The sequence below is a fragment of the Camponotus floridanus genome, unplaced genomic scaffold (assembly GCF_003227725.1).
Source record: "Camponotus floridanus strain SB8 unplaced genomic scaffold, Cflo_v7.5 scaffold34, whole genome shotgun sequence".
In the NCBI taxonomy this organism is placed as follows: Eukaryota; Metazoa; Arthropoda; class Insecta; order Hymenoptera; family Formicidae; genus Camponotus; species Camponotus floridanus.
Window position 1 is genome coordinate 20,290 of NW_020229481.1, and position 16,629 is coordinate 36,918.

General features: G+C 28.0%; 2 protein-coding genes across 2 annotated transcripts; both read left to right on the plus strand.

The window, feature by feature from the left end:
• Window positions 1-5,711: 5,711 nt before the first annotated feature.
• LOC112638666 (lysosomal aspartic protease-like) lies at window positions 5,712-10,723 on the plus strand. The gene is made up of 8 exons (XM_025410765.1): window positions 5,712-5,908; window positions 7,403-7,641; window positions 8,079-8,203; window positions 8,353-8,555; window positions 8,806-8,928; window positions 8,994-9,129; window positions 9,355-9,447; window positions 9,530-10,723. Exons 1-8 carry the CDS (start codon window positions 5,847-5,849, stop codon window positions 9,767-9,769), a joined length of 1,221 nt encoding a protein of 406 aa, XP_025266550.1. The 5' UTR covers window positions 5,712-5,846; the 3' UTR covers window positions 9,770-10,723.
• An 836-nt stretch (window positions 10,724-11,559) lies between these two features.
• LOC112638633 (lysosomal aspartic protease-like) lies at window positions 11,560-16,322 on the plus strand. Its single transcript, XM_025410711.1, has 8 exons — window positions 11,560-11,621; window positions 13,453-13,646; window positions 14,184-14,305; window positions 14,436-14,638; window positions 14,885-15,007; window positions 15,073-15,208; window positions 15,429-15,521; window positions 15,604-16,322. Exons 1-8 carry the CDS (start codon window positions 11,560-11,562, stop codon window positions 15,880-15,882), a joined length of 1,212 nt encoding a protein of 403 aa, XP_025266496.1. The 3' UTR covers window positions 15,883-16,322.
• The last annotated feature ends 307 nt before the right edge of the window (window positions 16,323-16,629 follow it).

Below are 16,629 nucleotides of genomic sequence, written 5' to 3' on the forward strand. Positions count from 1 at the left end.
AGTCTGTTTTTTGTCTATAAAACTGCTATTTATATATCAAGTGCATTATATTCTAAAAAAATTACCTTTTCAAAAAAAAGGTAAAAAAAAGAAGTCGAGTCATCTCAGTAATAAAACATTATTGTATAGAACTATTTTACAAAAAATTATTTTAAGAAAAAATTGCTGTATTAAAAAAAATTGTGTAAAATAGTTGTCATAACTATCTACAAAAATTATGATATATTTAAATAGAAAATTACGTCGAGAATAAAAAAGTTCGATTTTTATTTTATGTTTATCAACAGTGTGTGTGCGTGTCTGTCTGTCTGTCTGTGTGTGTGTGGGAGTGTGTGTGTGTGTTAGTTGTAATTGACTGCTGATAAATAATTAGATGAAGAAAAATTATGTTTATATTTTCGTCGAAAGTTATTACATCTTTGTCGTGAAAGTCAGAATCCCGATTTCTTCAATGATGAACAGTTGATTCATGTAGCTCGTAAGTTAAAAATTTTAATTATTAAAAAACTCGACCGCTGCCAAATTTATTTGTATATTATTCAGCAGCGTCGAGTTTTTTAATAATTAAAATTTTTTAAATTACGAGCTACATGAATCAACTGTTCATCGTTGAAAAAATCGGAATTCTGACTTTCACGACAAAGATGTAATAACTTTCGACGAAAATATAAACATAATTTTTTTTCATCTAATTATTTATCAGCAGTCAATCACATCTAACACACACACACACACACACACGCGCGCGCGCGCGCGCGCGCACGCACGCACGCACGCACGCACGCACGCACGCACACAGACAGACAGACAGACACGCACACACACTGTTGATAAACATAAAATAAAATCGAACTTTTTTATTCTCGACGTAATTTTCTATTTAAATATATCATTAATTTTTGTAGATAGTTATGACAACTATTTTACACAATTTTTTTTAATACAACAATTTTTTATTAAAATAATTTTTTGTAAAATAATTCTATACAATAATGTTTTACTACTGAGATGACTTGACTTCTTTTTTTTACCTTTTTTTGAAAAGGTAATTTTTTTTTAGGATATCACTAATTTTTGTAGACAATTAAGAAATAACTATTTTGCACATTAACTTTGTTTAATGTACATTTTTGTAGTTTAAATAATACTTTGTCTTGTGCATAAAACAGTTTTCACAATAACATAAAATTTTTTACAATTTAATACTTACACATGATTAACTTTTTTATACTTTTTAAAAAAGTAATTTTTGAGAATATGTTAAATATCTAAATAAATAAGCAAAGAATCTGCCACTAGCCCCGTCATTTCATTAAAATATGACGATCTTTTCTACTTAATATACTTTTTGCAAACTTTATAAAGTTAAAATATTAACAAAGCTACAATCTTCAATTAATTCCAGGTGAAGTTCACTTTAATAAAATTTTAATTTTAGGTTTAGTTACAAACCTTCGACATTTTCAATGAAGAAAAATCGTCTCTAAATAAAAACTTTAGAAATCTGTTATTAATGTTTACTACATAGTGTGATAGTGTAGGAGACTGCATATAGGATGAGTTTTATTTCGTGTATCAATTTTTTTTATGTGAGGGATTACTGCCCAGGTAGCAAGCACACGTCATTTTGACGTTCCAAACTAGTCATTTTTGGTCATATGTTGTCAAAATGACTGATTATTGTTACATGACTTTATATTGTCTTGCTATAACATTATTTTGACGTCATTTTTCAGTCATGAAGTGACGATTATTTTATTATGAATTCATTAGTTAGTACATCGATCCCATAAAGAAAATCTTTTAAAATTTTTTATATGACATGACTTTTTTTCGCGATCAGACTTTTTATATATATATATATATATATATATATATATTTATATTTATATATTTATTTATTTATATTTATATTTATTATATATTATATTATTATATATTATATTTATTATATATTATATTTATATTTATTATATATTATATTTATTATATTATATTTATGAAATAGAGAGATGAATTGAAAAGTTTAATATTACTGGCAATAACGAAAGAAATATTACTGAGATATTACTGAAATAGTCAAAATTATTAACTGATTCTTTCTATAAAATATCACTGATTTACAGCGCTCTACTTATAATTACTGTAATCAGTGATTATTTACTGTTTTTCAGTGATAATACACTGATTTACTTTTAGAGAGTGCTTTATTCGACAACATTAAATATATTATTATGCTAAGGGAAAGACATCAAAATGCGGTACATGTCATGATGTCAGGAATCTGTGACATTAGATCGTCACTTTTACGTCATAAAAACGTCAATTCGTGACGTCAAGAATAGTCAGTGAATGACCAATTTGAAACGTCAAAATGACGTGTGTTTGCTACCTGGGTGATTGCAATTGCAATAAATTAATCGATAGGTAGCAATTATTTGGATAAGTATTACATTCGATACGCATGGTCGATTCAAATAATTGACATCTATGGGTACTTTCCGATTCACACATGATGCGCATAAAGTGACAAAAAATGTATAATAATATGCGTGACATGAACTATACATTTTCTGTCACTTTATGCGCATCATGCGTGAATCGGAAAGTATATTATGTACCGATCAATTCATTCCAATTACAGTCGGTAATTTCTCGCATGATATAAAAATTATACATCTCTCATCGTCACGAGAACACAGCGCCTCTTTCGTCAAATGTGCGAATCGTATAAGAAAAATATGTGAAAAATGTAGCCACGACGGTGACGTTTCTTAATCAAAAAGTTTCACATTGAGACTTTGCATCGTTATATTTCTGCTTATAGAGCATATAGAGCAAAAATAAAGACACTTTCCTTATATCGAACCCAAGCAATTGATTGAACCTAATAAGAATTTGATCGATTCAGCGGTTATTGAGAACCGATAATATGCATTACTCGCAACTTAGCCATTCGCGTAAAGATACACGGTGTGTCTTGCGCCTGAGTGATGATGACTCGACTTCAAGACACTACCGTGTCTCTTGATATCTGAGCGAAAAATCGTGCGGCGGTAATCGAAAGTGGATTCGAAAGATGAAAGTGAATACTATACGATGCCGTTGACAGAAATATTTCAAAAAATTTGGTTTACTCACAATAAATTCATGAAAATGGCTAATATAGTGATTTTTGGCCTATTCAACTACAAATAACTCAAAAACCTGACGTGCTACGCAAATTCGGCGGTCAGATTCGGATCAGCGCAAAATTACGTCAAAAGTCATTATTGCATCTTAAAAAGAAATTTTGACCCCCTTTTTTGCAGGCCTGTGTAATATACGAAGAGTATCGTTTCGCACCACTATCTTGCTCGAGTGTCGCCGTATGAATGATATCAAGACCGCGGAATGTAAACATTAGCGCGCTATTGTATACGTCGTCAAGGCCAAACATTGTGTTATTGTCTGTTCGAAATATTTTACGTATTTTGACAAATATATACGCGAAATTATAAAATCGAAAAATTAATCTAATTGAAAATCATGATAATCGTTCAATTAATAATAAATTCGATAATATACGAAAAATATCGTTTCGCACCACTATCTTGCTCGAGTGTCGCCGTATGAATGATACCAAGACCGCGGAATGTAAATATTAGCGAGCTATTGTATACGCCGTCAAGATCAAACATTATGTTATTGTCTGTTTGAAATATTCGTAATTTTACAAATGTATACGTATTCGTAATTTTACAAATGTATACGTATTTTGACAAATGTATACGCGAAATATTTTAAAGTATAAAAATTTAGATTTTAAATGACATAGATTAATTATATGATTATTTATTGAAGGATCACTTTCATTATATTAAATATATATTTATATTTACGATTCGATCGTTTTACTGCACGATCTCAATCTGAATTACATTTAAATAATCGAAAAATAGATAAAGAGTCACGAATGATTTATATTTGACTAGGACCGGATTTAGGGGAGGGACAACAGGGGCTGAAGCCCAGGGGTCTTCACAACACAAATTTTGGATAAAATTTCCTATCGAATGGTATACAAAACTTACAAGATCTATGTATATTGCTCGACCTTGTTATTTCACAATAAATTATTTAAACAATGTAAAAATTTCTATTTGATTTTGGTTTAAAAATGGTTAGGGGTCTCCACATCTTCGTTGCTCCAGGGTTTTTAAATTCGACCCTGTTGTGGCTTAATTTTCGACAGCAATACTTTCGTAAAAGCAACTGATATGAGCTTATTGTTAATTAGAATGCGAATTTTTGCTAAGTTCATTGATGCATGGCCGTCTAGTCGACATAATCAAGCTATTCTTTCGCAACGCTGATTGCTCCTTCGTTATCATTCTTAATCACGCACACATTTAATAATTTATTTTAATACAATTTGTTTTAATTATAAAACAAAATATTAAATCAAATATTTTTAAATTTGATTGATCGATAGGACGGATATGTTTCGAATGTACGCATGATTGTATAGCAGTAGCCAAATTTAGATAAACGAGAGCTCTAATAATAAAATACAATTTATTTTGTCCAGTCACAACGTACAGAAAGAAATTTGCCAGAAATTTCAGAAATATATTCCGCTTCTCGTAGTGACTGCGGTGTTGATTGACGCGGAAATCCGAAGCTAAGTTCATACATTGTATTGTATGTGCACGATACATATCGATATAATAAATATTGATTTTTAAAAAATCGATCTACCTCGTGACCACATTTCGACTTTCGGAAATCTAAAACCTATGTAAATGTGATTGCATTCATTAAACACCGATAAATTCTAAAGGAAAGGTTATTCGTGCAGTGCGATGAGCAATAAAAGTTTTCGATTTTATGGTAATGTTACAAAAATCATTTTCTCTTTTTATTATAAGTTATCTTATTTTAACTTTATTCTTATAATGTAATGGAAATTCCATCATAATAATGTTTCTTATTATTGAAAATTATCTTATTTCGATAAATTAATCAGACATTTTTAATTAAAAAATACGATTCTTTATTAGAGATCTATTCCTTCTTTCACAAAATTTCGTATTGTTGTATTTTTGTTAAATTTATATATATGAAAAAAATGTAGAAATATATATATATATATATATATATATATATATATATATAGCAGAAATAAGAAATATATGGATTTTTAAATTTTGTATAGTATCTTGAGTAAAAATATTCATATTAATATTATCCCTAATATAACACAAGTTGTTTTTCTCAAAAATTATGAAACTAATGAATATTTAAATACATATTTTAAGATTATGTATATTTTCTTTTTTCTTTAGAAATTTCAATAATTTATCAAATAAAGTGACTTATAATGTATAAACTTATATTGTATAAATATATTTTCTTGCACAAAATTATATAAAAAAATGTCGATTAATTAAATGCTACTATTTAATGCAAATTATTGTAAAGTTAATGATTGTCTGCCTGGTCGATATAAACAATGTATTCTTTCTTGAAAGAATTGTTTTCTTATTATTAATCATGAATTTATGTAAATAAACGTTCTTAATTTAAAATACACGATTATGAAAAATATGAAATATTTAAATTAAATTTATCGATGAAATCTATCGGGATTTTTCGAATGTTTCGCGCGTTCTGTACCTGTTCAAGCATTCAACACAAGGGCACGCGCGATCATATGTATAACGCTATCGAATACCGATACAGTGTTAAGAAGAATGTCAGTAAGAGACAACACTTTATTTTTCCGTGTATCCGGTTATAAATTTCGAAAGAAACTCGTCAAATTTTCACGAATCAAGACTTCAGTAGTAAATAAATTTTGAAATATGTTTCGCCTTTTTGCGGTAGTGACGGTGCTCTTTATAACGACTGACGCGCAATTGCAGAGGTCAGTATATATTTTATTATATTGTATATTAGCATGATAAATATCGAAATTATAAAAATTGATTTTTTTCTCGTATCCGATTTCGTGGATTAAACGCGTCGATTGTGCAAATGCAATTAATGTTTCAATACAAATTGGATGAAATTTATTTGGCAAAACGTATATTTTTATTTATTAGTTAAAGAGTAAATATAATAAAATAAGAATTTTTTTGAGAAAATGCTCATTGTTCTTTCGTAACGTTTGCTTTTGTCCATCTTGCTTTTATTCTTATTTAAACGACGACCGTTAATATAAATCATGATTGGAGGTCAAAACATCGAATTGTAAACTATTTTTTCAAGCGATAGCAGATCATCTGCAAATATAATGAGTTGCTTTATATTATTTGTTTTCTTGATTTTTTCTGTATTCTAGTCTTTAATAGTTGATACAATTACTTGTTTTGGAATTATTTCTGAAATTGTAAAATTACTTGCAAAATTGTCGTTAATTAAAAAGCAATGTCAATGTGTTATAATGATTTTATTTAACTCTTCCGTACCTCCGGCTTTTCCAAAAGACATACGTTTTATATATTAACAGTTTTATAGGTTTTTGGGGATGCTGATTTTTCAAATTTACCATCAAAATTTAAATTCAAAATGGCAAATTTAAGATGGCGGCCATAAAAAGCTTAAATATAAATATATTTAAAGTATGCTTGGATTTTTGTTTTAAATATATATTATGGTTTTTTTGAATCGACACACATATACACATTCTCGACTCATGGCGTTGATATACTCTTTTTTTTTTTTGCAAGCCGCGCATCTGTCGCGAGCTCAGATGTCGAAGTTCGCATATACTTTTGATTACACATATAAACTGTTATATTTAATATAATAAAGGTGTAATCACATTTAAATCACATTTAAATTACATTTAAATAAAACTTTAAGTTTATTATTAACGTATAAATTGTATGATTTTTAATATAATATACGGTTATTCTTCACTGTCTAAAAGTTTAATTTTTTGCAAAGTTTAAGAATTTTATTGTAAACATTATATTTCAAAGTGCACGATTTTTTTTACATGTAACTTGAATCTTCTTCTTTAAAACAAGCCAAGGTAAAAGTTGATAAGATTATTTGTTCAAAGTTATGATTTTTTCGTAGATGGGACATACTTATATGTTCCGGAGATATGAAAGGGTTAAAAGACTGGATTACAGATTAAATATCACTTTTGAGATATATGAGGATCAAATAATTTAAAAAGATCATCATGTTAATAAACCGTTCTGATATAATTACATCTAAATGCGTAATGTATTTATATTATAAATGTGTAAGTTATATAGTTGATTTCTGGGACGATTGCATTTGTATAGACTTTTATAATTTATATTTCTTAGAATATCTGTTAGTCATATCAAATTAGAACATTTATTTTATATTTTTTATAAGTATATATATTCATATTACAAAATGTTCTTTATGTTATTTCAAGGATTCCATTGTACAAGATGGATTACATTCGACAATCTTTGGAAGCAGTTGACACCAAGTTGGAAGAAACTTTTTTGTTAAGTGACGATTTTCCTTCAGAAAATTTGACCAATTACAAAAACATAATTTATTATGGCATTATTAGAATTGGAACACCGCAGCAAGAATTTAAAGTGATGTTTGATACTGGTTCCGCAGATCTTTGGGTTTTGTCCAAAAAGTGCACATTCCCTATTTATTGTAAGTAATTTAATTATATATATATATATATATATATATATATATATATATATATATACAATTATTTGATCTTGGATATAATTTTTTGAAGGTCAAATTCTGAAACGAAAACCCCCATTTTTTATTACACATTCTTGTAGCTTATCTTGAGAGCTTTTCAAAACACTGTAAAAAAGTATTTTTTCATTGAGTATTTTTCGAGTTATGAGACTTGAAATAATTTCTTAATTTTACCGTAAAATCTTACTTTAATTAAATGTAAAATATCTAGTAAAATATTTATTTTTCGACTACCTTATCTCGATACTTTTACACAAAATAATGTGAGGAATCAATTGATGTAAAAAATGCACATAGTTATTTTTAAGAAAAAACATGTAATTGTTAATTGCAAATTATTATTGCTAATTTTTGATATTACTGAATATGCTTTATAGCAGGACATAATCAATACGATAGTGCAAGATCCGAGACATATAATAATATAGGAAATAATCGTCTTCTTCGTTTTGAATATGGCTCTTACGATGTAGAAGGATACTTAGCTGCTGATAAAGTGAATGTAAGTCATCATTAAGCAAACAATCTAATTCAGTTATAACTATAATTGTAATTTAAACCTTTCTTAAACAATCATATTGTTTTTTCGTTCAATAACAATGATATGTTATTTCAATATCAATTTTATATAGGTTTTATATAATTTTATAGGTGGCCAATCTCAATGTTCAGAATCAAATATTTCTAGAAGTAACTAATGTGTTAAGAATGAATTCAAATTTTTCTAAACCATACGATGGTGTCTTGGGTCTGAGCTATTCCAATATGTCGTCTGATAGAATAACGCCTGTCTTCGACAACATAATTAATCAAAGTCTAGTGTCATCACGCATTTTCAGTTTTTATCTAAACAGGTGCATATCTTCCCTACTTATGAACATATATCTATAAACACAATTTTTTAATAAATATAACAGTTCTATTTGTATAAATATTTATATTTATTTTATAGTTATTTTAATATTAACATCAATTAAATTTATTATTTATATATAGCATAATATTTTTTTAAATTAAAGTAATATTTATATTTGCATATTAAATAAAATTTAATTTTAATTTTCATACATATATTACGATATAAAAAATATGTATAATTTGCAGAGACACTTCAGCCGATTTAGGTGGTGAATTGATATTGGGTGGTTCCGATCCTGCTTATTACGAAGGGGATTTCACATATATTCCTGTTACTCACAAAGAATACTGGCAAATTAGCATTGATAGGTACGTTATTTTTTTAAATTACATTAATCGTGTTTCAACAAATTGTCAACATCATCGTTTTGTAGGATCAAAATAAAATCTGATAATCTGTGCGAGGAAAGCTGCCAAGCTATCGTTGATACAGGCTCTTCGTTAATATTAGGACCAAAATTGGATATCGCAAAGATTAATACATTTATTGGAGGTGATAAACGTAAAAGAGTAAGTAAACGATATTTTTCAAGTAATCGTACCTTTCACAAAGCACGAAACATTTGATAAAAAATTATAAAAAGTTAAGAATAGCGATAAAAGAAGAATAAATATTAGGTAAGTTCAAATGAAACATAAACTTCTATTTCGACACAACGACATTAATTCTTGTTTCTAATGATATATTTATTAAATATTATTAATTACTAACTTGATATTATGTTTTATTTAAAGGTGGACTGCAATAAAATTTTCCAATTGCCTACAATCAGGTTTATTATGGGTGGTAAGGCGTTCGATCTTACCGGTAATGATTACATCATTCGGGTGAGTGCTATAAGCAAATTATTATTTAAATTATTTAAATATGTATAAGAGAAGTTAATATTGTGTATTTAATATTGCTCAGCATCCAAATAATGAAAGTATATGTGTAACCGTCTTCGCGAAACATCACCTAACATATGACAATGAAATAAAATGGGTTCTGGGCATGCCATTTATTGGTCGTTACTATACCGAGTTTGATATGGAGGGAGACAGAGTGGGATTTGCTTTGGCGAAAAGTTCATCAAAATGTATAGAAAATCTTTCATTGTCACATTTTATTGTATATTTTATCATCATTTTTTTTAAATTATTTGTTTAGTTTTCGAGAAGAAAGAAATTTAATTTGTTTTAATCGACAACCGGCAAAGTTTGCATGTCATCAATGTGAATTTTTGCGCTATATGCACACGCTATATGCACTTTCACGATGAAGTATTGCTTTTAAAAATTAAAACACATAAATGTGTTTTAATTTTTAAAAGCAATACTTCATCGTGAAAGTAGTTGATATGAACATATTGTTAATTAGAATTTTTACGAGCAGTGTCATTTGCTAAGTTTATTGATGCATAGCTGTTTAGTCGACATAATCAAGCTATTTTTTCGAAACGCTGATTGCTCCTTCATTATCATTCTTAATCACGCGCACATTTAATAATTTATTTTAATACAATTTGTTTTAATTATGAAACAAAATATTAAATAAAATATTTTTAAATTTGATTGATCGATAGGACGGATGTATTTTGTGTGCGCGCGATTCTATAGCAGTCGTCAAATGTAGGTAAACGAGAGCTCTAATAGTCGAATACAATTTATTTTTTGTATGTCGCAACGTACAGGAAGCAATTTATCAAAAATTTCGAAAACACGCTTTCTCGTGGTGACTGTGGTGTTGATAGATGTGGAAATCCAAAGCTAAATTCATACATTGTATTGTATGTGCACGATACATATCGATATAATAAATGTTCATTTTTTTAAAAATCAATCCACCTCGTGACCACATTCGATTTTCGGAAATCTAAAACCTATGTAAATGTAATTGCATTGATAAACACCGATGAATCCTAAATGGAATTGGTTATTCGTGCAGTGCGATGAGCAATAAAAGTTCTCGATTTTATGATAATGTTACAAAAATCATTTTCTCTTTTTATTATAAGTTATCTTATCTTATAACTATATTCTTATAATGTAATTATCATCAATGTTTCTTGTTATTGAAAATTATCTTATTTTGATAAATTAATCAGACATTTTTAATAAAAAATACGATTCTTTATTAGAGATTTATTACTTCTTCCACAAAATTTCGTATTGTTGTATTTTTTTCAAATTCACACAATATATGACGAAAGAAATGTATAGTAGAAATATATATATATATATATATATATATATATATATATATATATATAGCAGAAGTAAGAAATATATGGATTTTTAAATTTTGTATAGTATCTTGAGTAAAAATATTCGTATTAATATTATCCCTAATTTAACACAACAAGTTCTTTTTCTAAAAAATTATGAAACTAATAAATATTTAAATACATATTTCACGATTATGTATATTTTCTTTTTTCTTTAGACACCTCTAGAATTTATCAAATAAAGTGATTTAAAATTATATAAATATAATTTTTTCGCGCAGAACTATATAAAAAATGCCGATTAATTAAATGCTACTTTTTGCAAATTACTTATTGTAAAATTAACGACGTATGATTGACTGTTTAGTCGATATAAACAATGTATTTTTTCGAAAGAACTGTTTTTACTACTACTGAAAGAACTATTAATCATGAATTTATGTAAATAAACGTTCTTAATTTAGAATACACGATCATGAAAAATGTGATATATTTAAATTAAATTGATTGATGGAAATCAGAATTTTTCGAATGTTTCGCGCGTTTTCTCCCTGTTCAAGCATTCAAGAGAGGCATGTGCGATCATATATGTATATAACGCTATTGAATACAGTGTTAAGAGGAGTTAGTAAGCGACAACACTTTATTTTTCTGTGTATCAGGTTATAAATTTCGAAAGAAACTCGTCAAACTTTCGCGAATCAAGACTTCAGCAGTAAATAAATTTTGAAATATGTTTCGCATTCCTGCGGTAGTGACGGTGCTCTTTATGACGACTAACGCGCAATTGCACAGGTCAGTATATATTTTATTTTATTGTATATTGGTATGATAAATATCGAAATTATAAAGATTGATTTTTTTCTTGCATCCCATTTCTTTTATTAAACGCGTGACTTGTGCAAATGCAATTATTTCTTCTATACGAATTGGATAAACTTTCTTTTGTCGAAACATATATTTTTATTTATTAGTCAAGGAGTAAATAAAATAAGAATATTTTTGAGAAAGTGCTCATTGTTCTTTCGTAACGTTGGCTTTTATCTTGCCTTTATTCCTATTTAAACAATAACCGTTAACATAAGTCATGAAAGTCATGAAAACATCTAATTGTAAACTACTTTTTCACGCGATAGCAGATCAACTGTAGTTATAATGAGTTGCTTTGTATTATTTGCTTACGTGATATTTTCTGTATTCTAGTGTTAATAACTGATACAGTTACTTGTTTTTGAATTATTTATAAAATTGTAACGCATAAAATTGCACGCAAAATTTTCGTTAATTACAAAGCAATGTCCGTTATAATGATTTTAATTAAAAGACTGGATTACAGATTAAATATTATTTTCGAGATATATGAGGGTCAAATAATTCAGAAAGATCGTCATGTTAATAAATCGTTCCGATATAGTTATATCTAAATGCGTAATGTACTTATATTGTAAATATGTAAATTATGTAATTGATTTCTGAAACGTTTAAATTTGTATTGACTTTTATAATTTATATATGTTCTGAGAATATCTTTTAGTCATATCAAATGTAAGTATTCATTTTATATTATTTGTAAATATATATACAGGGTGAGGCATCTAAAACAGGCCACCTGAATAACTCCGTTGGTAAGCCGAATACAAAAAAATTGTTCAGACAAAAGTTGTATGGTTTCAAGGGGGACATATGATGGTGTCATTAGTTTAATCTTGAAGAGCCACCCGAAGGTCACGTGAAGGTCAGCTCCAACTTTTTAAATGGGACATCTTATATGATTTTGCATATTCTTGTAGCTCATCTCAAGAGCTTTCCAAAACACTACAATTATGTTAGTTTTCATTGAGTACTTTCCAAGTTATGAGGCTTGAAATCATTTTTTAATTTTACATAAACCGTAAAATATCTTGTAAAATATTCATTTTTCGATTATTTTACCTTAATACTTTTATGTACAAAATAATGAGAGGAATCAATCGGTGTAAAGAAAACAGTTGTTTTTAACAAAAAATATGGAATTGTTAATTGCAAATTCCATATTTTTTCTTAGAAACAACTATGTGTTTTCTTTACACCAATTGATTCCTCTCATTATTTTGTACATAAAAGTATCAAGGTAAGATAATCGAAAAATGAATGGTTTACTAGATATTTTACGGTTTATGTAAAATTAAAAAATGATTTCAAGCCTCATAACTTGGAAAGTACTCAATGAAAACTAACATAATTGTAGTGTTTTGGAAAGCTCTTGAGATGAGCTACAAGAATATGCAAAATCATATAAGATGTCCCATTTAAAAAGTTGGAGCTGACCTTCACGTGACCTTCGGGTGGCTCTTCAAGATTAAACTAATGACACCATCATATGTCCCCCTTGAAACCATACAACTTTTGTCTGAACAATTTTTTTGTATTCGGCTTACCAACGGAGTTATTCAGGTGGCCTGTTTTAGATGCCTCACCCTGTATATATATATATATATATATATATACTTACAAATAATATAAAATGAATATTCACATTATAAAAAATATATATATGTATATACGTATATATATATACATTATTAAATATATATATAATATATATATTTATATTTATGTCACATAATGTTCTATATGTTATTTCAAGGATTCCATTGTACAAGATGGATTACATTCAATCTTTGGAAAAAGTTGACAAGTTGGTAGAAGATTTTTCGTTAAGTGACGATCTTCCTTCCGGAAATTTGACCAATTACAAAAACGTAAATTACTATGGCATTATTAAAATTGGAACTCCGCAGCAAGAATTTAAAGTTGTATTTGATACTGGTTCCCCATTTTGTTGGATATTCTCCAAAAATTGAAAAATTTCTGTTTGTTGTAAGTAATTTGTTTATATATACAGAGTATTTAATTTAACTTTTACACCACAAATAACTCCGTTATTTTTACATGTTCAAAGAAATAGTAAAGAAAGAAGTTGTATGAATGAAAAGGGCACCTGACAATTATTTGATCTTGAGTAGTCTTTTGAAGGTCAAATTCTGAAACAAAAACCCCCATTTTTCATTACATTCTGTAGCTTACCTCGAAGACTTTCCAAAACACTATAATAAAGTGTCTTTTCTTCGAGTACTTTTCGAGTTTTGAAGCTTGAAGTAATTTCTAAAGTTTCGTAAAATCTTACCTTAATTAAGCCGTAAAATATCCAGTAAAATATTCATTTTCGATTATTTTATATCCATACTTTTCTGCACAAATTAATGTGAAGAATCAATTGGTGTAAAAATAAAGCGTAGTTATTTTTAAGAAAAAATTGTAATTGTTAATTGCAAATTAGTATTGTTAATTTTCAATTGTACTCAATATGCTTCGTAGCAGGACATAATCTATATGATAGTGCAAGATCCGAGACATACGATAATACAGTAAAAAGATTTTCACGTTTTCAATATGGCTCTTGCGGTGTAGAAGGATACTTAGCTGCCGATAAAGTGAATGTAAGTCATCATTAAACAAACAATTTAATAGTTACAACTATAATTGTAATTTAAACCTTTCTTAAACAATCATATTGTTTTTTTCTTGCAATGATGACGATATATTAATTTAATATCAATTTTATTATAGGTTGCCAATCTCAATGTTCAGAATCAAATATTTATGGAAGTAACTAATATGTTAAGAATATATCCTAATTTTTCTAGACCATACGATGGTATCTTGGGCCTGAGTTATTCCAACATATCTGCCAGTCGAATAATGTCTGTTTTCGACAACATTATTGAACAAGATCTAGTATCACCACACATTTTCAGTTTTTATCTAAATAGGTACATATTTTCTCTACTTATGAACAACATATAAACAAGAGTTTTTGATAAATATACAGTTCGATTTCTACATATATTTATATTTATTTTATAGCTGTTTCAATAGTAACATAAATTAAATTTATTATTTATATATAGTATTATAATGCTATAAATTAAAATAATATTTATATTTGCATATTAAATAAAATTTAATTTTAATTTTCATACACATATTACGATATAAAAAATATGTATAATTTGCAGAGACACTTCAGCCGATTTAGGTGGTGAATTGACATTGGGTGGCTCCGATCCCGCTTATTACGAAGGGGATTTCACATATATTCCTGTTACTCGCAAAGGATACTGGCAAATTATAATTGATAGGTACGTTATATTTTTAAATTACATTAATCGTGTTTCAACAAATTGTCAACGTCATCGCTTTGTAGGATCAAAATGAAATTTGACTATTTGTGTGAGGAAAGTTGCCAAGCTATCGTTGATACAGGCACTTCGCTAATATTAGGACCACAATTGGATATCGCAAAGATTAATACATTTATTGAAGTTGATGAAAGTAGTAGGGTAAGTAAATGATATCTTTCAAGTAATACCTTTCATGAAGCACGACATTTCATTAAAAATTATAAAAAGTTAATATTAGCGATAAAATAAGAATAAATATTAGATAAGTTCAAATGAAACATAAACTTCTATCTCGAAAAAACGACATTAATCCTTGTTTCCGATGATATATTTATTAAATATTATTAATTACTAATTTGATATTATGTTTTATTTAAAGGTGGACTGCAATCAAATTTTCCAATTGCCTATAATCAGGTTTATTATGGGCGGTAAGGCGTTCGATCTTACCGGTAAGGATTACATCATTCGGGTGAGTGCTATAGGCAAATTATTATTTAAATTATTTAAATATGTATAAGAGAAGTTTATATCGTGTATTTAATACTGCTCAGCATCCAGATGATGAAAGTATATGTATATCCATTTTCTCCACATACGACTCATATGACAGTGAAATAAAATGGATACTGGGCATGCCATTTATTGGCCGTTACTACACCGAGTTTGATATGGAGAAAGACCGAGTGGGATTTGCTTTGGCGAAAAGTTCATCCAAATGTATAGAAAGCCTTTCGTTGTCACATTTTATTGTATACTTTATAATAATTTTTGTAATTAGTTTTCTAGTTAGTTTAGTTTTCAATAAGAATGAAATTAATTTTAGAAATTAATTTTAGAATTTTAGAAATTAATCTTTTTTAATCGACAACCGGCAAAGTTTGCATGTCATCAATGTGAATTTTTGCGCTATATGTACATAATTGTGTTTTAATTTTTAAAAGCAAAACTTTATCGTGAATGTAGCTGATATGAACTTATTGCTAATTAGAATGCGAATTTTTGCGAGCAGTATCATTTGTTAAGTTCATTGTCGCATTGCCGTCTAGTCGATATAATCAATCTATTCTTTTAAAACGCCGATTGCGTCTTCATTATCATTCTTAATCACGCGCACAATTAAAAATTTATCTTATTACAATTTGTTTTAATTATAAAACATAATATTAAATAAAATAATTTTAAATTTGATTGATCGGTAGGACGCATGTGTTTCGAATTCGTGCGATTGTATAGCCAAATTTAGATAAACGAGAGCTCTAAGGGCTTATCCAAACAAACTTGCATAGGTGCATATGCATTACATAAGACCATATGGACCAATGAGCATCGAGTATTAAATCGCTATATTGACTTACATAACATAATACTCGATGCTCATTGGTCCATATGGTCTTATGTTATGCATATGCACCTGTGCAAGTTTGTCTGGATAGGCCCTAATAGTCGAATACAATTTATTTTTTGTATGTCCAGTCACAACGTACAGAAAGAAATTTGTCAGAAATTTCGAAAACATATTCCACTTTCTCGTGGTGACTGTGGTGTCGATCGATGCGGAAATCCAAAGCTAAGTTCAT

Excerpts from the sequence above, each read along its gene's own strand:
- LOC112638666 (XM_025410765.1), top strand. The coding sequence starts at position 5,847 with ATGTTTCGCCTTTTTGCGGTAGTGACGGTGCTCTTTATAACGACTGAC. Across the intron at positions 5,909-7,402 it reads ACTGACGCGCAATTGCAGAG|GATTCCATTGTACAAGATGG; the intron begins GTCAGTATATAT and ends TGTTATTTCAAG. Across the intron at positions 9,130-9,354 it reads GAGGTGATAAACGTAAAAGA|GTGGACTGCAATAAAATTTT; the intron begins GTAAGTAAACGA and ends TTTTATTTAAAG.
- LOC112638633 (XM_025410711.1), top strand. The coding sequence starts at position 11,560 with ATGTTTCGCATTCCTGCGGTAGTGACGGTGCTCTTTATGACGACTAAC. Across the intron at positions 14,306-14,435 it reads TAGCTGCCGATAAAGTGAAT|GTTGCCAATCTCAATGTTCA; the intron begins GTAAGTCATCAT and ends ATTTTATTATAG. Across the intron at positions 15,008-15,072 it reads TGGCAAATTATAATTGATAG|GATCAAAATGAAATTTGACT; the intron begins GTACGTTATATT and ends ATCGCTTTGTAG.